We start from the raw sequence: 22,654 nt of genomic DNA, 5'->3' as shown, positions 1-22,654 counted from the left end.
TCAACATCTCAGCTTGCCCAGAGCAGCTGGGGCTGCCCCTGGACCCCTGGCAGTGCCCAAGGCCAGGTTGGACACTGGGGACAGTGGGAGGTGTCCCTGCCATGGCAGGGGTGGCTCTGGGTGATCCCTAAAATCCCTCCCAACCCAAACCACTCTGGGATTCTGGGATTCTCTGGCTGCTTTTCTGTTTGAACCTGTGATTTCTTCTCCCCTCTGAGCACTTTTCCCATCCTTTGCCCAATCCTCACACCAGGCAAACCTCGTGCCATGGCTGTTGTGGTTTTGGCCCATCCCATTCCTGGCCTGGTGCATTGTCCTGTGAACTTGGAAAAATCCCTTGGAGACCTGGATTTTGCCTCAGTCCCTCTCCCTTTAGCAGTGCCAGGACCCAGAGAATGGCTGCCAGTGCCAGAGGGCAGGGCTGGATGGGACATTGGGAAAAAATCCTTCCCTGGGAGGGTGGGGATGCCCCTGGATCCCTGGCAGTGCCCAAGGCCAGGCTGGAGCAGCCTGGGACAGTGGGAGGTGTCCCTGCCATGGCAGGGCTGGGATGAGATGATCTTTAAGCTCCTTCCAACCCAACTCATTCTGGGATTCCATGATTGGATTGACCTCAGCAAGCCGATTTTGAAAAATGGAATTTTGGAGAAAACTCCAGAGATGTGAACATTTAAGCCTAGAAAGAAACACTGTCTTATTTACATCCCTTTCTAAGCACCAGAAATACCCAAAAACTCCACACCATGGATCCATCACTGCACTCAGGGAAGTCTCCAGGAATTACTCAGCATTGTGAAATGATTACTGTACAATTATTTTACAGCTGCAAGTTTTAGAAAGGTTTAACTTAAGAAACAAGAATAAATCAATTTTCAGAATGCTGCTTATTTTACACAGTCTTTAAGGGCCTAACACAGAGGCTCCCATGAACATCTGGACTCACCTAAAGTGGAGCTGTAAATGGAATTCTGATGGACATCTGCTGCCTTTCAGATCTTCTGCTAAACTTCAGTGAGTGAAGTATTTCTAAGGGCCTAATTCCCACTTTTATTCCAAACTAGCACAAAGGCTCTGCATTACTGGAAGGTACAAAACCTGGTAAATCTATTTGGTGAGGTGTTGCAATTTATTTTATATTTTATAAGCTAATATAATCTATGTAAGCCATTATTCCATACCTACATGAAGATAAAATCAGTTTTATATTCCACTCAGCTTGTGGATCTAGTGAGAGGCATGAACAGCAAGTCAGAACTCACACTAATAGCTGAGTTCCAACATGTGGAAATCCAGATGAATGGATTTACCAATATGTAAAATCTTGGAGAAGCAGATCATTCCTTTTAGGCATCTTCAGGACCTTGCCCTGGTACAGCCAAGCCAAAAACCATGTCTGGATCTCCATGTGTGGCCAGAAACAGTTTATGTTTCTGGAGTGGCAAGGCAGTCCTGAGCAATTGTGGACTTTAATTACAGTATTAAATCTTTTCTCTATTTAAAGGCCTCACTGCCTACAAAACCAGGTAAAAATGAAACCAACTTCATTCACTTTTACAGACCTTTATCATCCTCCTGTTTATTTCCTGGCACAGCACATCTGCTGATCCCACTCCATCACATCTGAGGGAGCACAAACAAGTGGCAATGTCACCCCAAAATACTGAGCTCAAATAGGCAAGATGCTCAAATAGTAAAATTTTCACTGATTGTAGCAAAGAAAGAGCAAAGTGTTGGATGGTTTAGCAAACTTGAGGTTGTCTCTCTGTTCACAAAGCAGATTCAATGAGGTGAAGGAGAAGTTAAGAGTATGCACAGAAAGAAACCAGTTAGAAGACCCAGAATTAACCAGTTAAAGAGGAACTTCATACTCTGCTCTCTGCTTGTATCCCCAGATTTTTAAGGCATTTCCAATAACCAGTTTGTTAGGAAAATGCCAGCACAACAGGGAAGGAGGAAATCAAGAACAAATCTCTTTTCTCAAAAGTTTTCTTTTCTCAAAACTGCTGCCCCTGTTCCCCTGTCCAGCAGAGGTGTCCAACAGCTGCCTCTGTGTGCAGTGAACCCAAAGCAAGGTCCCCAAAGGTATTTTGGGATTTAACTCAGCAGAGGTCACCAGGGGTTAGGTGTGAGTGTCAGGAGTGCTGGGGCTCAGAACCAGGCTGTTCCTTGGGCTGATGGATCCAAGCTGGGCTGGGCATTCCCTGCTCTTCCCAGGACAGGTGCAAGGTCAGAACCTCAAATCTGATGTGTCACTGCTGAAAACAAACTCTGCTTCTTGCTCTCTAATCTAATCTCTGTCCTTAACAGCTTATCAACAAATGTGGTTTTGAGACTGTGGCGTCACAGCAGAAATCTGAGAGTCCAACATTGCCACTTTTACATTTTCCAAGCTTAATTGTGCTCCTAAATCCAGCAGGGTCTGAGCAGACCTGCTCAGATGACGTCTGAGCTGCACCCAGTGACAGCACAGGGCTGACTTTGTGTCCTGGAAATATCCAAACTGTGCATGGAGAGCTGACTGCACACTGAGACCTGGAAACTCTGCAAAACCCTGGCTACAGCCCTGTCACCAAGCTGGGCACACCCTGGGCTGCTCTGCAAAGCTGGGGATCCACCAGCCTGACCCCACATCAGCCTGAGCCAGCAATCAAGCACTCACATCTGGGCAGCCCTGCCTGCCAGAGGTTTGGTAGAAACATCAAAAACCACCCAGCACAAAGTGAATTGAACAGAACAGGGAGCACCAGCCTGACTAGAAAAAGAGAAATACAAACCTTACAAATGAGAATGTCCCATTTCAGCAGGATTTAGGAGCAAGATTTGCCCAGTTCACCTGCCTGATGAAGGATTATAAATGGAATCCTTGCCAAGAACTTGCCAAGAACTGCTCAGGCCTGGCTGTGAAGAGAGCCATCCTATGGTGTCTGTACTGTACTGTAAAACCTAACCCCAAAGGAACAGAACTTTAGGGATGGGGAGAGCTTGTTTCCACCTGGCTCCACGATTTATGAAGGATGCCCCCCACAAACATCTGCTGCCCTGCTTGTGGATCCAACACAGAAAATGCTCAGGAGCTCAAGCGGTGCCACCTAAAGTCCAGCTCATCCAATGGTGAGGAATTCTGGGTGCTGTGTCCCCAGAAAGGGTGAGCAGGCCTTGGAAAGAGCTGCCCAGGGAGGCTTGGAGTGCCCATCCCTGCAGGTGGCACTGAGTGCTCTGGGCTGGGGACAAGGAGGGCACAGCTGGCACTCCTTGGGCTGGGAGGGCTTTTCCAGCCCCAGGGATTCCATGCAATGCCCATGGAGTGCTGCTGCTGCAGCTCTGGGGGTCCTTCAGGAGCACATTTCAGGTGTGAAAGCTGCCAGGCCATGGAAGGAGCTCCCTGTGGATGTGAACCAGGGCCATTTCCTGGAGCACAGGGCTGAGGTTCCTCCAAAGCCTCCCAGGCCAGCAGGAACAGGCACAACATGGGATGGACAGGACAGGGCCACCCCCAGCAGCCCTGAGCCCCTCATTTGGGCTGTCCCAAATCCCTGGGACAAGGCACAATCCTGGGACCCCATGACCTCAGTCTCATATCCCACTGCTGCCTTGCCCAAGAGAATCTTTCCTTTTGTTCCCACCCTGAACACTGACCTTAAAAGCTCTTTATTTCCAGCATTATGTTCATTATAGACCTCAGGTATTCTCAGTGCACTGACCAATCATTCAGGAAAAGGTAAATAATTTTTAAGAGTTATTATTGTGATTTTTGATCTGAATTTTAATTTGGTTTTGTCCAAAATCATTTTTTTTTAATTTGCTCTTAGAAATCAGCAACAGAAATAAGTTTCAGTCTTGCAATAAAGAAACCTCTTCACAATTTAGAACTTCATTGAAAGTTACCTCAACAAGTTTTAAACAGAGGGTCACATGTATTGGGAGGCAAAGTGAATAGAAATTACTTTTCCAGAATACTGGAACTATACACAAGAACAGCAGCACCTAAAGATTTTCTGGTTTAGATGCTCTGATCTGTTCCTGAATAAGGAAAGCAGCATCCTCTACCAGGCTGTAATTCCATGCCAAAATCCTGGATTTTGTTTCCTCTTAGATGGGGGCTGAGGCTGAAAACTTCAATTTTCAATATCACAGGTACTGAGCCATTCTGGAGGAGGAGGGGGAAAAAAACCCTTTTCTTTTAAATAGGCAACTTCTTAAATATGGATGCACGAATCTAACTTTAGCTGTCCAGGTTTTCACATTGCTGCTCTCAAATTCAGAAAGTAGAGCATTAATTTAGTCTGTTGACTTCAAGGTTATCATTCATTGAGGTCAATGACTCCATCTCTGAAAAGCAGAACTTCCACTTGCAGCCTGAGGAGCACTGCTGTGGCACAGAAACTCCCAAAAGCCTGCTGCAAAGGGATGGATTTATCCATGGAAAAGCAGGGGTTAAGCCCAGGAATATCCAAGGAAAATAAAAATAAAAAATAAAAAATAAAAATAAAAATAAAAATAAAAATAAAAAATAAAAATAAAAATAAAAATATTTCCCAGGAATATCCAAGGAAAAATAAAAATAAAAATTAAAATTAGAATAATAAAAATAATAGAAAAATAATACTAAAATAATATAGATATAGATATAGATATAGATATAGATATAGATAATAATAAAAATAAAAATAAAAATAATAATAATAATAATAATAATAATAATAATAATAATAATAATAATAATAATAATAATAATAATAATAATAATAATAATAATATCATCCCAGGAATATCCAAGGAAAATGAAAATAAAGATAAAAATAAAGATAAAAATAAAAATAAAAATATTTCCCAGGAATATCCAAGCCATCATTAGCTGCCTGTATTTCAAAGCTGCAACCTGAGCAGCTCAGTCTCAGACCTGATTTTGGTGGGATCTTCAGGGCTGATCTGCTCAGCCAGGACCTGAACGTCCCCCACCAACTCCCTGGGAGGGCCCAGCCAGCCAGAATCCAACTGGAACCAGAAACAAAAGCAGCAGGAGCCACTCTGTGCCCAGCAGGGAATCAGCACCTGCACCTTTTTTGCCCTTTCAAAACCTGATTTTGTGCCACCAGCTGGACCCCCCAGGTGTGGTGACCTGGCCAGCCCAGGGCCAGCATCTCCACTGCCCCAGGAACAGCCAGGGAGGGAGAAATTGGTGCTGGCCCAGGAATTTCTGGATTTTCCTGGTAAATCTTCCAGTTCAGGTACCACAGGTGAGCTCCAGACACACTTTGTTCTGGCTGCACAACAACAGAGGGGTTTTCTGCTTTGGTTTGTGGGGTTTTCTCACTCTGACATATAAAAACATCCTTTAAAATAGCTACAGGCCCAATGAAATCAGCAACTAAAACATGAAATAGGAGATGTGAGAGCCATGGCCCAATTCTCCACTTCCACTGTATTTCTAAATAAAACAAACACCTGGACACTTGCAGGTCCTAAACCCAGCCCAGAACTTCCCAGAACCCTTCTCCAGATCTGCTGTATTTTAACAAGGAACACAGCTGGGGAGGACAGGTACCTGTGTGAGACCTCTTGAACTGCCCCTGCAGTACCCTTATTGAAAACTATTGGATTGGCTCTTTTTCTTTTCCAAAACTTTTTATAAATTTAGAAATGTAATAAATGTTCATTTTTTATAAAGTTAAGAGCAATATGAGCACCCTCAGTATCTTATCTTGACTACACCATTATCACATTTCCTTGGTTCTCAACATCTCTGGTGCATCCAAGATAATTCCATGTTGATGAGAATAATTTGCTGTAACCATTAACAAAGGTTACAAAAAGAAGCTTTGACCTCTTCAAAAGCTTAAAAATCAAGACAAGTCAGTATTTTTAGATCCATATTCCTTAGGCTCCAGCATAACTACAAAAGTCAAAACCAGAAAGCTGTTATAAAACCAAATGATTTTTATAAGAAAGCTCCATTAAAAAAAAAAGAGGGAAAAAAAGATCAAGCAACCACTGAGTTACACAGGAGCAGGAAAAGGGGTAGCAGGAACTCTGGAAACACCAACTTTTAACCAAGATGAATCCCTGCTTATAGGAACCCAGCACAATCCCAAATTTGATGCCACCACACAATGAAAAGTGAGTATGGGCAGGATGATTGATCACCAGCCTCACTACACCCAGCAGTGTTTGCTTCCTTGCTTTCCCAAAGGCTCCTGGAGGGACTTGCAAAGGACAAAGAAGTGAAAAATTCCCATTCTGGAAACACTTTTTAATCACATTCTAAGGTATTACCACAACATGACTGAAATACAAACTTGGCTTTTCCTGTAAAGAGCTGAACCCCAGCTTTGCTTATGGCACTGTTCTAGGGAAAAGCAGAGCAGATCCTAAAAACTCCACAAGTAAACAGGGAATCAGGGAATCATCAAAACACCTGGAAAACACCTCTGAGACCATCCAAGCCCAACCATTACCCAACTCTGCCTGCTCCATCTCCAGACCATGAACTCAGCTGCCACATCCACAGATTTCTGAGCATTCCCCAGGCCTGAGCTCCCTTGCCATGGGCAAATTGCTGCTGCTGTCCAAGCTGAGCCTGCCCTGGCCCAGCCTGAGGCCGTTCCCTCTGCTCCTGTCCCTGTGCCCTGGGAGCAGAGCCCGACCCCCCCGGCTGTGCCCTCCTGGCAGGGACTTGTGCAGAGCCACAAGGGCCCCTGAGCCTCCTTTGCTCCAGCCTCAGCCCCTGCCCAGCTCCCTCAGGGATTCTCCAGCCCCTGCCCAGCTCCCTCAGGGATTCTGCAGCCCCTGCCCAGCTCCCTCAGGGATTCTGCAGCCCCTGCCCAGCTCCCTCAGGGATTCTGCAGCCCCTGCCCAGCTCCCTCAGGGATTCTCCAGCCCCCTCCCAGCTCCCTCAGGGATTCTCCAGCCCCTGCCCAGCTCCCTCAGGGATTCTCCAGCCCCTGCCCAGCTCCCTCAGGGATTCTCCAGCCCCTGCCCAGCTCCGTTCCCTGCCCTGGACACGCTCCAGCCCCTCCAGGGCTCTCCTGCAGGAGCAGAACTGGGCCCAGCCCTGGAGGGGCTCTCAGAGCCAGCACAGAGGGACAATCCCTGCCCTGCTCCTGCTGCACACACAATTCCTCACCCAGCCCAGCTGCCAGGGGCCTCTTGCCCCCCTGGGCACCCCTGGGCTCGTGTCCAGCCCCTGCCACCAGCACCCCCAGGGCCTTTCCCAGCCCCTCTGCCCAGCCTGGAGCTCCCTGGGGTTGTGGTGACCCAGGGGCAGCACTGACCCCACCCCTCTGGCCTCATCCCCTGGGTCCTGTCCTGACCCCTCTGCAGAGCCCTCCCACCCTCCAGATCCTCACTCCTGCCCAAAGTGGTGCTGCCCACAAACTGAGGGTGCACTCAATCCCCTGCTCCAGATCATCAATAAAATTACTGGAAGTCTTTCAGTTCTCCAAACAGCACCTGAAAGTGCCCTTTTGCTGGGTGTCCCACATATTATACAGGGCAAAAAGAGAACTTCTATGTGCTGCAAGTTTGTTTTCCTGCTGATTCAAACTGGAAAACAGCATTTAATATCCCCATTCCTTCAAATTTTCACTTTTTTTTCTTTAGAAAGCAGTGGACCTTAATACATTTCTGTGTTTTCAGCCTAAGTGGTGATCTAAAATTAAAGTATTCCATGGCAGAAGTGAAACAATCTTCTTCTTAGGGGATTGTTTCCCCAGTTCTGCTGTGGTTAATTGTAGGGCTTTAGAGCAGCTTCCAGGACAATGAAGTGAAGCCCATTAAAACAAAAAATTTATTGACCCTGGAGAAGCTTCCCCCCTTTAACCAAAGGGAGTTTAGACATTACCAGGCACCTCTGATCAATCATCCTCGAGAAACCTTTTGAAAATGCAAGAGAGCCATCCCCAAGAACCACAAAAACTTTCAATTTCAGGCCTCTCCCCAGCCACTTTGAACTTGAGACCAAGATCAGCAGAGTCACCAAATGACTCCTCCTGCCACTGCCCCACAGAATTATCACAGGGCAGGCTCTCATTTGAAGCCTGCAATTCTTGTTCATTCTCCAAACTTCAGCACACCAAGCCTGGCTCTCCTAATAAACAGAAAATGCAAATAAATCTGAATTCTTTAACTTCCAACACATCACAGGCATAAAGGTCTTTGTCCTGCATTTTCATCTCTATTTATCAAGGGACTTGTAAATAAAGAATCTGGGCTGCAGGAGACAGAATTACCACTTAAATCTCAAAATCTTGTACCCATTTCAATGCTGCAAGCTCATAATTCTAACAAGCTCAGCACCATCAGAAATTCTGACCAAAACTGAAAGTGCTTAAGTTGGAAGTTTTAAACCAGAATAATGCATTGCAATGTGAAACTGAATTCTCTCAAACACTGTCATGCATAAGGTACAATTTCATAACATTATCTCTCCTTTCACTTGTGGGATGAGTATTTTTAAAGCTTTCAAAACATTTTCTCAATATTTAGGTTCTATTTTAATCTGTCACTGCCTACTACACAGAGCTCCCCAAATCTGATGGGACATCAATTTTCTACACTTTTAATGCTGCTCCTCTAGATTAAGATATTGAAAATGAAATATAAAAATGAAATATCCCTTTGGAGAAGTTTTCCCTTCTCCTCTCCTTTGCCCAACCTAATTTTAGAATTCTTTAGACCTGCTTTGACTTGAGCTTTCAGCACACAACTCACAAACATGGGAGTGGAATGAGAGATGTTTGGTTTTCAGGGAATGAAATCTCCACTTCCAGCATCTTGGTCCAAATCCAAAGGCTCCATGTAAACAGACCCTCCAAAGCTGTTTATGCACCAACAGCTGATGCAACTGAAAACTGTCAATCAGGAGATGAGCTCCATGCACACGGAAATCTGCCTGGATTTTTTTTTCCCCCAGCCTTAAGGATTCCTGGGGTTTAAAGCTGAACAAGCAAACCAAAGATCTGGTTGAAATAAGGGCATTTGGGTATAAAAATTAGAGCAACCCTCTTGGACAAATTTAATTTTATTCTATTTCTACTGCTTGTGATTTTCCCTGACTGTATTTCCAGCAAAAGTAAAAATCAGCCATGGAAGCTGCAAATACACTTGGCACTTCCAGGATTTTTGATTAGCCAAAAAAAGGGAGAATTTCCTAAAAATATCATTCAGCACCTTCAGAAGCATTCCCATAAAAACTTTGAAAACAATATTTCCATTCAGGAAAACCATTTTCTTCCTGGAAGAAGGAGAGTTTTCCAAGCTGCAGAAGAGTTTTTGAAAGGGCAAAGAAAGATTCCAAAATTCTGCAGGTTCTTCAGTATTTTGCTAAGTTGGAACAACATCATTTGGGGAGACAGAGAATGGAAGAGCACCAAGAAGCACATCAAGAACATCCATCAATTGTCATTGCAAACATCCTCAATATCAATCACCTGTATGCATCGTCTTCTTTCAAGGCTCATATCATCCTGCGGGGTTGTGGGGACAGGGGGAGTCCAGCAGCAAACAACACTGAAAGAGGGAGAAAAAAGCAAAAATTAACTGAAATTCACTTCTTAAACTGCAGCCACAACTGCTCAAGCCCGAGCTAAAGCAAGGAATCCAAACAGAAAATGAAGTTTTCCGACAGGAAAAGCAAAGACAGGCATGACAAAGATTTATTTGCTACTGATATCTGGTTTGAGAAAAACTTTCCAAGTGTCAAAATGTAAAGTATGAACTTAAATTTCAACTGGTCATTGAATAGATCTCCCAAAAAACTGTCAGTTACCCATCTTTGCCAAGCCCTTAAATGCTTGGATTTTCACAGAAATTCAGTACAAAATTTCTAAAACACAACTGAACTTGTGGGATTTCCCCGAATCCACAAGATACAGAACTAGAAATGCATATAAATTCCTAAATGTTAAAGTTCATTTCTCCTCATGGCCTGATGAAATTAAATTAGGTTCACCTTGCTGCAAATAATTAAAACATGCTCAGAAAAATAAAACTGTATTTTCCATAGACAGAGAGATATAAAGACAGGAGTTTCTGTCAATATATATGATAAATAATATATGATATTTTATATATATACATACATATATATATGATAAATACATATACATATATATACACATATATATACATATATATATATATACATATATATGATAAATAAGATATATAAGATATATAATATATAATAAATAATATATTATATATTATATATTATATATAATATATGATATATATTTGTTTTTATTTATATATAATTTATATGTCATATATATTAAAGTATATATAATAATAAATATAATATTTTATATTTTTATGTATGTCATTATGTTGTATATTATATATTATATGTTTTATATTATCTAATATATATTATATATTATAGTAATTATTATATATTTCTTTTTTTGAGAAAATCCTAATGGAAATTAAGAAGAACAGCAGGATTATGAACAAAAAAATTAAATTAAAACCCAAACACAACAGCCAGCAACTAAGTCTAGTCAAAGCATTTCCCAAGCATTTATTTTTCCCTTGTTCTCCAACAATCATTGGTACTGTCCAACCTATGGAAACACCAAACCCACTCAGAATTCCCGAGACTTTCAGAGAGCTCTGCAAGTGACGGACCAGCTGGAGTTGGAGAGCTGTGATTATTATTTAACCACCTCCTGAAACATGGAACTGCAGGCAGTGTGAGCAGCCTGAACCGCTCCCAGCCCTGCACGGTGAGCAGCGAGCGCCGTTCGCTCCATTTCCCCCCGACAATGAGAGCCCACCCTGGGCCTGCTGCCCCCCTGCCACCACGCTGGCCTGTCCCTGTGCCACTCCAGAGTCACACACAGACAGGAAGGGGCAGGAGGACAAGGAGCTGCTTGTTGGGTCTGTGTAGGAGCAGCTGGTGCAGGGCTGGCGTTGGTGGTTTAGGAGCAGGTGAATTTTTGCTGCTGTGCCCCCCCAAAAAAGGGGAAACCCTAAAAGTGGCCATCCCATATCCTGAACCCACGGCCCTTTTATGGCTGCAGTGCCCTGGGATGGCACTGCCACATCCACAGCTGCCAGGGGCACTGCTGAGGCCACAGCAGGTCCTACACACTGGGCACTCTCGTGCCTAAATCCCTTTGGTTTGAGTGAAAGGTGCTGAGCCCACTGAGCCAGCTCAGAGCCCCGGGACTCAACAGAAACAAGAAGGAAGAGCAAACTCTTCTTTAAACAAACAAACAATGGAATCCCAGAATGGTTTGGGTGGGAAGGGACCTTAAAGATCACCCAGTGCCACCCCTGCCATGGCAGGGACACCTCCCACTGTCCCAGGCTGCTCCAGCCCCAGGGTCCAACCTGTCCTGAGATGCTTCCAGGGATGTGGAATCCACAACTTCCCTCTACTTTTGGCCCCTGTTCATTATCCCTCACCCCAAAGCCTGGATTATTATTTTAGTGAGGAGAATTTGACACCCGATAACTTGAAGTGTTCAGGTTCTTGGGCTGATAAATGACATCAGCCAGGCTTGGACCTGGATAACTCATGGAATCATGGAATCACAGAGAGGTTTGGGTTGGAAGGACCCCAAAGATCATCTCATTCCATCCCTCTGCCATGGCCAGGGACATCTCCCACTGTCCCAGGTGCTCCAATGTCCCCAGTGTCCAACCTGGCCTTGGGCACTGCCAGGGATCCAGGGATGGAATTCCATGCCAGCCCTGCCCACCCTGCCAGGGAACAATTCCTCATTGCCAAGATCCCATCCAGCCCTGCCCTCTGGCACTGGCAGCCATTCCCTGGGTGCTGTCCCTGCATGCCCTGGAAATTGTCTCTCTCCAGCTTTCCTGGGGCTCCTGCAGGCCCTGCAAGGCCACCCTGAGCTCAGCCCAAAGCTTCTCCTGTGCAGGTGAACAATCCCAGCTGTGCCAGCCTTTCCTCCCAGCAGAGCTGCTCCATCCCTCTGCCCATCCTGGAGCCTCCTCTGGGCTCTCCAGCTCCTCCCTGTCCTGGATCACCAGGTCTGTCCATCCCACACAGGTGCCCTGAGGCTGCAGAGCCTCAGTCCCAGCTCTGCAATCTCTCTCTGGCCAAAATCCTTTTTTCCCTTTACCTGCAGCACCCCTGGGTTTACAGCAGGATTACAGGAAGCCTTTGCCAGCAGCAGCAGCAGCTCAAGGACTGAAGGACTCTCTTGTCTTTACCCCCCTGCAGCTCCAGCACTGCTTGACCCCTCCCAGTGCCACCAGTGCAAGACCAGTTTCAATCTGACCCAGCTTAGTCCCAACTATACCAGAGCTGGAGCAACTTTCAGCCAAAATATCCTGAATGTTCAAGCGCTGCCTCCTGCCCGCTCCAGAGTGGGAATGCTCAGCCCCCACAGCAGCTGCAGAGGTAAGCACTGAGCCCGGAGCTATTTCAGAATTTAGAAGACACTTTAGGAGGTACCAGCACTAAGGAAGAGCTGCTGATGTGAGAAAGTCATTAACAGGCAATTAACAGGAATCAACACATTGGTGCTTTTCAGAGCTGACCAGGAACTCAGATCCCGCCCAGCCTCAGCCTCCTTCCAGCTCTCCATCAGCCCATCCTGGAGAATTCCAGAGTGGAAAAACCCTGATTTCCAAGGAGGAGTTTGAAATCTCAGCAGAGCCCAAAGCAGGTGAATCCCTGTGACAGTAACAGTGTCACACAACATAAAAAAGTAACAATTTTAGGGTTTTTTAAATAGGGACAACCAAACTGCGCCCCATGGCTGCGGGGGCAGCACCTTAACTCAGTGTCCTCAGCTGTGTCTGCACTGCCAAGCTCTGAAAGCAAAAGGCCTCTCAGGCAGCCTGCACAAAGGCTTCCTGGTTTAGATAATAAATTGATGATAAGAGGAGGCAAGAGCAAATCCTACTCATCACACAGTCTGTAAGATCATTACCAAAGAATCCCCTCAGTAATAACATTTACTGGGCTTCAGGAACCCAGTTTGATCTCCTTACCAGTACAGAACAGAAGTGAATTGGAAATAAAGGAGGAGAGGAAGGAACAGATGACAGAAAAGGTGTTAAAAAGCAAATTACTGAAAGTGCTAAAGCAAAGAGAAGAATAAAAGCTGAAGTCTTTTACTAAAACAAAGAGAGCAATTCTTAGAAATCATCTGTGCTAAAACTTTACCCGGTGCTTTTGTTTCCTGTTTTCCTCCTGGATCTCCTCAGCCCCAGGGATGGGATCCCCCAGTTCAGGGATGGGATCCCCCAGTTCCAGGGATGGGATTCCCCCAGTTCAGGGATGGGATCCCCCCAGCCCCAGGGATGGGATCCCCCCAGTTCAGGGATGGGATCCCCCTGCAGAGCCAGGGATGGGATCCCCCCAGTTCAGAGATGGGATCCCCCAGTTCAGGGATGGGATCCCCCCAGTTCAGGGATGGGATCCCCCAGTTCAGGGATGGGATCCCCCAGTTCAGGGATGGGATCCCCCCAGTTCAGGGATGGGATCCCCCAGTTCAGGGATGGGATCCCCCAGTTCAGAGATGGGATCCCCCAGTTCAAGGATGGGATCCCCCCAGTTCAGGGATGGGATCCCCCTGCAGAGCCAGGGATGGGATCCCCCCAGTTCAAGGATGGGATCCCCCAGTTCAGGGATGGGATCCCCCCAGTTCAGGGATGGGATCCCCCAGTTCAGGGATGGGATCCCCCAGTTCCAGGGATGGGATCCCCCAGTTCAGAGATGGGATCCCCCAGTTCAGGGATGGGATCCCCCTGCAGAGCCCTCCCTGGCCCTGAGCAATCCCAGTGTGGAGTCACCCCAGGCTCAGGCACAGCGAGGATGCTGAGCAGCTCCACTCCAGATAAAATCCACGGCATTGTGGACATGGGGACACTGAATAACAAAACTTCCTCACGTTCCTGACTCCTCCTCACATCCCAGACCTGCTTTCCCTGCTGGCCTCTTGGAGAATTAAAGTTTTATTCCCTGTATTCCTTAGGAGCATCCACCCCTTCCTGCAAAACTCAATACCCGGCACACATCAATAGGTTCAGTGCAGATCAAAGTTGGGTTCAGAGCAATCAGATTTCTAAACCCCTAAAAGTTAAAGTGCAAAAACCATTATTAACATGAAAATTTAATTAAAAGAGAAGTCTGCTGGGGAGGGGTTTATTTTTTACATTTTACTAATTAAAACCCTTCATAGAGGGACTTATTTTCCTTATTCAGGATCTCTGTATTCTAAGATTCAATATGGAATCTTTTTGCAAAGCCACATTCAAGTTTTTCCTCTGTGAAAAGATTATTTTGTAATTTTTCAAGTCCTACTGGTGGAATACAGAGAAACCCCTGCATTTCTCATGACTACACACACTGCTGGCAGAGCTGAACATAATTCAGGTCACTGACCTTCGGTGAACACAGGCAGGCCTGTTGCTAGCAACATAAAATATAAATACTTACTTAGAAACCAAGTTTTTTTATTTATTTACTAGGAAAATGATCCTGAGGTAGCCACCATGAAATTTGGGTTATTAACATACTGGAATATAATGGATTTAGACATCTGAACTACACAAGCAGTGCTGAGGTTTGGTGTTAAGACAAACTGAGCAAAAGGTTCCTCCAAGACACAGATTTGGTGTTTTATTGCAAACACTGCACGGTGAAATGTGAAGTACAATCAATCCAATTGGAATTAGATTAATAAACCTGCCAGGGTGCTCAGTGACTGACAGCTTCCCAGAGGGACAAAGCTGAGGAATTTCAGGATCATTGTTCTGCCAGCACCCAGCACATGCAGTGTGCTTTGTTACCAGGGAAATCCCGTGTGTTTAATGTCCAAATTGCACCCGTTTGAAAGCTGAACACACCCAAACTCACTGCTGCTCTTGTGACCAACAGAGGTGATGATCTAGCTAAGGAATAATTCATGAGAATGAAAAGGGAAAAAAAAATGGCCAAGCTGCACTGAGTTCTGCTTTGTACAACAACCAAGGATCACCTGCAACATCACAGCAGGAAATCAAGAGTAAATTATGATTCCAGCATAAAAGTCCAATATATCCTTTCCCTTTCTGGGCACTTGCAGGTTCCTATGTATTAAAACACACCAAATGTACTAAAAGACAGATAAATTAATTTGTGTTCAGCACCACATCTGTCCTGTTCCCAAAGAAGTCACAGATCCCCTTCTCCAGCTCTAAGTTCTGTGGGATTCTGGAACACTTTTTACCTGAATGCTTTACCTGAAACAGCAAATACTTCAAACCTAGAGAATCATGGAATGGTTTGGGATGGAAGGGACCCTAAAGATCATCCCTGGGCAGGGACACCTCCCACTGTCCCAGGCTGCTCCAGCCCCAGTGTCCAGCCTGGCCTTGGGCACTGCCAAGCTGCTCTGGGCAAAGGTTTTCAAACTCACCATCTGTAGGATTTTAAACTCATAATTCAGTAAAATTAAAGTAGCTCTCTTCAGGTGACTGTGTGTATTCTCCAGAGCCATGAGCAGAGTCACCCTCTGTCTGATGGCAGCTCACCCTCACACAGGGGGGGCACGTTTCTCCTTCTTAAACGTGGAAAAAGAACATTAAAAATTTGGGAATTGAGCATTTTCCTACATCACTGGGGAAAAGGCAGCAACAAGCAGAGTTGATAGCAGACTTCCCCAGCTCAGCCCTGATCCCCCTGAGGAGCTGCCCTGGGAGTTTCCACAGCAGGACTTGTGAGAGATGCTCCTGAACCAAGCCCAGCTCCACCAAAACACGCCCAACCATGGGTTTTTTGTGGGCTGCAAATGATTTTCAGCGTTCCAAAAGCACCGGTTGCTCTGAAAAAAAGCTGCTGTGAATGACTGGCTTCACTCTCAGGCTGAATTTCAGCACGTGATGCCAGAAGCCATCGGTGAGGTGTGAAAGCTCTGGTGGAAGCAGCTTTGCTGAAATCACCCAATTCTCACCCAATTTCAGAGCTGGCACAGCAGAACCGCGGCTGCAGCAGAGCAGGGATTTCTCTCCAGCAGCCTCTGCCCTTCCCCTGCTGCAGGGGGACAGGGGCACTCAGCAAAGGGCACCGGCGCAATGGGGAGCAGGAGAAACCCCCAGTTCTCAACCCCTCTGAGATGCAGATGTGCAGTGGTGCTGCCAAAATACCCTCAACCAAATGAGATTTTATCACCCACAGAGCAGCGGTGTCACACCGGGAGTGACCCAGGCAGACTCAGAGTCTCTGAAATACCTGATTTATAACACAGCCGTTTTTCTAGAATACACCGTTTTTTACAGCCTATTTAGGAAATGCATCACTTCTAAACGTGAACTGCTTCCCAGGTGTCTGAAGGAACTGAAATGTTAAATTTATAACTGACCCATCCAGCCAGAGAAGTCAGGATTTGTTTTTTTAAATATTTATTAATTCATGTGAACCCCAGAATAAAGGCTGTGGTTTCAGGAAGAATTAAACTGACACAGCGAGGGGGGGAGAGGAGGGGAAGAGAAACCCCACAACAAAGGTCGAAATACTTGAGATTTTTTAGATAATTTGCATCTGATGCTTTACTTACTCACTGACTAAAAAAAATTAATTTTAGAAGCACAAACTTCAAATATTTCCAGGCCACTGGCCTTATAAGGAACCTCCAATTAGAGGGGGGAGTGGCTCTTTTTTCCACCCACTTAACAGTGCCAGACAAAAGTCAAACCACTGGATTTGCATTCCCCTCCCTCCAGCAAACAAAAGGAAAAGATGCTACAGCTGGAATTGCCCATCCCCTGCAGTATCAGGAGCATGGGAATAAAGTCATGCTCCAAAGTGGAACGTACATGAGGGCTGTAAATTAATTTATCCACAGGAACATGAATTTTTTTTCAGAGCTGAGATTTTTTTTTCTGCAGGTATTTTTTTTCCTACAGATGTCCTCGACAAGGCCAATAATTCCATGTACAAAAACTGTTTCTGTTCCTTGTGGTTGGGAAAAGAACTCGAGAAATGCAAAGCCAAACATGCCCTGCTACAGAATTGCATTCATCACTTCAGAACTTCAGAGCCAGAAGTCTCAGGGGAGCACAACCTTCCTCCTTCTCCCTGCATTTCTGAGCCACAAAGGAAGAAGAATTACAGGAACACCTAAAGCTGCCTCAGATTTCCCCAGCAAGTGGCCAAAGCACTCCATTTACAGATTTTTACTGCAACCTTGATATTACCACAGCTGATTGTTCTCCCAGGTTAGTGGTCACTGCTACTCCTCTCATTTTTGGTTGTATTCTTTATTTACAAGCTGGGCTCTGTTTCTCAGAGCCCTGGCAAGGGAGGGGATTCAGGTGCAGCCACCTGAACTTTTTCATCCAGGACTAGAGCTGGAAAAATCCAAACCACCCTAACTCAGACCACAACAAACAGAAATATTTTATATATGAAGAGTCTGTGCAGCTGCTGTCCCATGGTTAAATGAAATAAAAACTTCTCCAGCTCCATTTTGGCACGAGCCAGTTCTGGTGTTGCTCTCAAAGATTTCAAGTTCCTTATTTCAAGTACAACAATGTAGATGTTTGTTGCTCTGGTACAGCAGTACTTTTAATCTTGGAAGTTTCCAAAATATTTTCATACATGGAGATAGGCTCAGATTTAGTCTCCTAAATTAAAACAACAAAAATCAAACAAAACCCACAATGAAATAGCCAAACACACAAAACCAATCACAGCAAGGTGATTGGCTGGCTCTGTACAGAAATGGTGCTAATTTGTAAGATTTTGGGTTAGTGGCTTTTTTTTAGCCATGTATAGGTTTGTGAGCATTTTTAAGGATTCTGGGACCTTTTCAAACACACCAGGACCTGCTGTTTAAATGCTGTTCCTGTGGCAGCTCCCACTGACACTGCAATGCCAAACCTTTGCCTTTCATTATTCAGATTTAGGCTGGACAGGCATAGCTGGGTCCTCTCAAACTGCTCTTCCTGGAAAACACCACAGCAGCCCCAGCTTTCTCCTGAAAGGAGAAAGCTGGATAGAAGCACCAGGTTTAAAATCCTGTGTCAGGATAGAAGCACCAGGTTTAAAATCCTATGTCAGGATAGAAGCACCAGGTTTAAAATCCTGTGTCAGGATAGAAGCACCAGGTTTAAAATCCTGTGTCAGGATAGAAGCACCAGGTTTAAAATCCTGTGTCAGGATAGAAGCACCAGGTTTAAAATCCTGTGTCAGGATAGAAGCACCAGGTTTAAAATCCTTGCTCAACACACTTTGAAACAGAAGCTCCTGTGAAGTTCATCAGCTCAGAAAACTGACAGTGCCCAGGTTCAGGCTCCACAAAAATGGGATGGGAAACTCCATGGGAATAAATGGAATGATTTCATTAAAATCATTCGTTTTAGGCTGAAGTCTCCCAAGAGCCAAGGGTGATGCTGATGTGGTTGCTGTGCTGCCAGAGCCCTCCCTGTGCCACACCTGGCACTGCCCTGCTGTGAGTCAGTGCTGGAAGCCCAGGGCTGCAGTTTGGTCACTGCCCTGCTGACTCTGCACAGCTCCAGGAGCCTGACTGACAATTCCTGCCTTGGAAGGGACCTGCAAGAGCCACCCCTGCCATGGCAGGGACACCTCCCACTGTCCCAGGCTGCTCCAGCCCCAGTGTCCCCTGCCAGGGATCCAGGGGCAGCCCCAGCTGCTCTGGGAATTCCATCCCAGCCCTGCCCACCCTGCCAGGGAGGAAATTGTTCCTAATACCTGATCTAAACCTGTAATTTTTCAGTGTGAAGCCATTCCCTGGGTGCTGTCCCTGCATGCCCTGGAAATTGTCTCTCTGCAGCTTTCCTGGGGCTCCTGCAGGCCCTGCAAGGCCACCCTGAGCTCAGCCCAAAGCTTCTCCTGTGCAGGTGAACAATCCCAGCTGTGCCAGCCTTTCCTCCCAGCACAGGAATATCCTGAAACTCACCCAGAGCCACCCCTGCCAATGTACTAACATTGAAATCTCTAAATTGCAGGTATGGGCAAGGCTTTCTTGAAATGCAGGATCCAGAATAAAGCAAATCCATAGTACAGCTACCTCTGATTCTAATAAGCCTGAACAGTGCAAACACTTTCACCTCCCACTGTCCCAGGCTGCTCCAGCCCCAGTGTCCAACCTGGCCCTGCCAGGGATCCAGGGCTGGAATTCCATGCCAGCCCTGCCCACCCTGCCAGGGAACAATTCCTCATTCCCAATACCCCATCAAATCCCACTGTGGAGCCATTCCCTGGCTCCTGTCCCTCCATCCTTGTCCCCAGTCCCTTTCCAGCTCTCCTGGAGCCCCTTAGGCTCTGGAGGGGCTCTGAGGTGTCCCTGGACCCCTCTTTTCTCCAGCCCCAGCTGCCCCAGGCTGTCCCCAGAGCAGAGGGGCTGGGACCCTCTGTATGTCCCTCCCCTGGGCTCTCTCCAGCAGCTCCTCCCCGATATTGGGGTCCCCAGAGCTGGAAGCAGCATTCCAGGTGGGATCTCACAAGAGCAGAGGGGCAGCTTCACTCTACATGAATGCCATGAATAAATAAAGCTCCCACATTTTCCTCACATTGTTCCCTCCAAGCCCTTCCATTTCTCAGAACACACACCCTCATCAGCTCCAAACGTTTCTCCCTAAACATGAATCATCCCTGGGATGGTATTTGTTAACTTGCCATGGTTCAGGATGGGTTTGTGTCCCATCTGCAGCACATTTGCCATGGCCTTATTCCCTGGTTCAGGAAGCGCTGACCTAGAAAACTCTCACTGGAGGAGGAGATAAACTGAGGAACTTCAGGAAATTCTCACATCAGCTGGGGATGGAGTCAAACACCTTCTTCAGCCTCACAATTCCAAGGTCTTGTTGCATTCTCTTTTCAGCCTAGATCCATCCCTGCTGTTAAGCATAATATTCAAGCAAATCTTGGTATATCCCAAGGTATACTGAGATACAGGCAGGGGGAGGTACTAAGCTGCAAATTCCTCCTTTTTAAGTGGTATTCTAATCCATAAGAATAATTCAGGCATCCTATCCAAGTGATAAAAGCACGTGGATGCAAGGGAGAAAAGCCAGTGCAGACACTGGGTGCAGATCAAGCAGCAAAAGCCTCACTGGGTGCATTTATTATCACACTGAATAGAGAATTTATCAAACATTCACCCCCAAAAATACCATTACTGGGAGCTCACTGGAGACTCCAGAGTATTTGTTCTCCTACATAAAGCCATTGTCTTTAATGTTTAAAAAAATAAGATGAGAATGTGCTAATTATAATCTGGTATGTACCCAAATTCCTTAGAATTTCCACCAGGAATTCCTCATCAAGCCTTCATCCATCCAAAAAGAATTCATCATTTAGAAAGCCTTCAATGACCAAAAAGCCATGGCACTCCTTCTGGTGAACTGATTGCCCATCACCCCCAGAAATTGATTATCTCCTGCTTATTAATCTGGAAAACAATGATTTTCTGAGCTTCAGGAGTCCAGCAAGAGGCTGGAGGTGCCTCAATCCCAAGAGAACAGGTCCTGGATGTGCAGTTCAAGCTCAGTCTGGAAATTTGGGATAACGCTGGCCTGAACCCCTTTTTGAGAACAGGCACCATGGAGAAGCATGGGATTCACCTGGCATTATTCCCTGATGGCCACAGCTGTAAGATAAAAGTTGAAGAGATTTTTATCCTTCAGTGACCTGAAGGGCCAGGAAAAGTCTCTCCAGCAGAGCTGTCTCATGTTCACTTGGTCTAACTCGACTTTTATGAGGGGAAACAGAAGAAGCTGAACCTTTGGGACAAGTTTATGGGAACTTGACCAATTGCAGCACCCCAATGTGGAGCTGACACTGGTCAGTCTGATGCTCTCCAGGATGCTCCCCATTTGTCTCAGAAGCAGACACTGCACTAAATCTCTGACAAACTTATCCATTTAAGTATCTAGGTCACAGTAAGACTACACAATTTTTATTAACTATCAGTATCTCTGCCAGCATCAGAAGTTGGTAAGGCCTTACCAGAGAAGTTTGGTTTCCTGTAGCATTTTTTTCCTTGATAACAATTCCTAAAATGGTTTTAATGAAGCAGGTTGCAGGAAGGAAATGAGGACAAATAAAACTAAAAAAAAAAGGTTTTTAAATCCTGCCCTTATAACCCTCCAAAGAGCACTCAGGATTGCCAAGTCCAAGGTATCCAAGAAATAAAAAAGCAAGAAAACCTTTAGTGTCCCACTGAAGTTCACACTCCCAAGAATAGCCTGGGATGGATGGAAAGACTCCAACCCAAAGCCACTTTTCCAGCAGATCTTGTCTTTCCTTTTGTACCAATGGTACTGAGCTATTCCATGGGATGATGAGCTGTGCTTCTTAGGAAAACTGCTGGGAAAAGGGAATTTGGGGCTGCTCCTGCTCCCATGTTTGAAACAGCTCCACCAGAGGGTCCTGACACCTTCCAGGGGCTGCCCAGGGAGCTTTGCAGTGCCCAGCCCTGCAGGTGTCCCCTGCAGGTGGCACTGAGTGCTCTGGGCTGGGGACAAGGTGGGCACAGCTGCCACTCCATGGGCTTCCCCAACCATTTTCCAAATGATTCTGGGATTCTCTGAGCCAGCAGCCAAGGCCTGGAATTTGCCCTTTTTTTTTTGCTCAGACATTTTTGTCTGAAATATTTCACAGACAGACAACCCAAAGCAACTGAGGGAAAAGAGAAATTTGGCTTCAGGAGAAATGCCATGGAATACCAAAAAAGGGGATGGAGGAGGGAAGACAAGCACCAAACAGCAGAGCAGAATTCTGTGCCTAAGGAACCGCAGCTGCTCCTGGAACTGAGCAGTGCCATGAACAAAACCACACAGAAACCAAGCAGGATGGACAGAGTTCACTGGAAAACTACTCCAAGGGATTAAGAAAATTAAGGAAGAAAATCATCAGTGAAGCTGTGAGTCACCAGATACAGCATTTATGAGCAGTAATTTTATTTACTAAGAGGGAACCGCTGAACATCTCCAAAGACAACCACTGTAATTCACACTCTCACTTATCTTTATGATCAGATAGGAATTCCAAAGATTGGAATGGCATGGAGAAAGCAGGTCCCAAAACCTCAGGAAGCCAAGGGGATGGGCAGAAGAATTTCACTGCTTTTTTCCTGCCATAAAGACAAAGTGTATTGCTCCATTTTCCAGTTTTATTTGAAGTCACTTTGGATTGTTAAAATATGGATGGACATTCAAATGGATGGATTCAGATATTAAAGCATGAGCACTTCTGTCCACTTTCCCAACTAACAGGTAAATAATGATCAACAAAATTTAAATAATTTGGGCTAAAATATTGTGTATCTGAATGCATGGGTGTGAAACTGGTCACCTATTTAAGAGGACAAGCAAGCATGGAATTTCCAAAAGAGTTTGGGCTGGTTTTTAACATAACTGGACCAGCTGGTGCTTGTGTGGAATAGAAATATTTTTATGTCTCCTTTGCAGAACAGGAAGAAGAAAACAAAGCAATCTTTACTTCACAATTCAGCAGGTTCTGCTCACAGCTTATACAGTGAAAATACCTTTTCTTACAAGGTAACTTTGGGAACTTCAATTCATTTTTCAGTTTGTCCAGAAAGGAAAAATATATTTTATGTGTGCACACCTCTCTTAAGACAATACAGAAGTCAAGTGAAAATTCAAAAGTCAATGAGACAGAGACCAAACCTGCATGTTGTATTGGTTTGTGGTATTGTTTTGGGGGGAA

General features: G+C 45.5%; 1 protein-coding gene and 1 long non-coding RNA gene across 3 annotated transcripts in view; one reads left to right on the top strand and one right to left on the bottom strand.

Moving 5' to 3' along the window:
* The window catches only part of LOC143696637 (uncharacterized), a 268,836-nt gene that overhangs the window by 192,574 nt on the left and 53,608 nt on the right, over nt 1-22,654 (top strand). The window lies entirely within an intron of this gene.
* Nucleotides 1-22,654, bottom strand: part of DYRK1A (dual specificity tyrosine phosphorylation regulated kinase 1A) — an 81,751-nt gene that overhangs the window by 46,506 nt on the left and 12,591 nt on the right. For both annotated transcript variants that reach the window (XM_054628432.2, XM_054628431.2), the window contains exon 2: nt 9,429-9,507. In XM_054628432.2, the coding sequence (XP_054484407.1) occupies nt 9,429-9,438 (10 nt within the window). In that variant the 5' untranslated portion in view covers nt 9,439-9,507. The remainder of the gene's footprint in view (nt 1-9,428; nt 9,508-22,654) is intronic.

The sequence above is a fragment of the Agelaius phoeniceus genome, chromosome 2 (assembly GCF_051311805.1).
Source record: "Agelaius phoeniceus isolate bAgePho1 chromosome 2, bAgePho1.hap1, whole genome shotgun sequence".
NCBI lineage: Eukaryota > Metazoa > Chordata > Aves > Passeriformes > Icteridae > Agelaius > Agelaius phoeniceus.
This window is presented reverse-complemented; position numbering and strand designations above follow the sequence as displayed.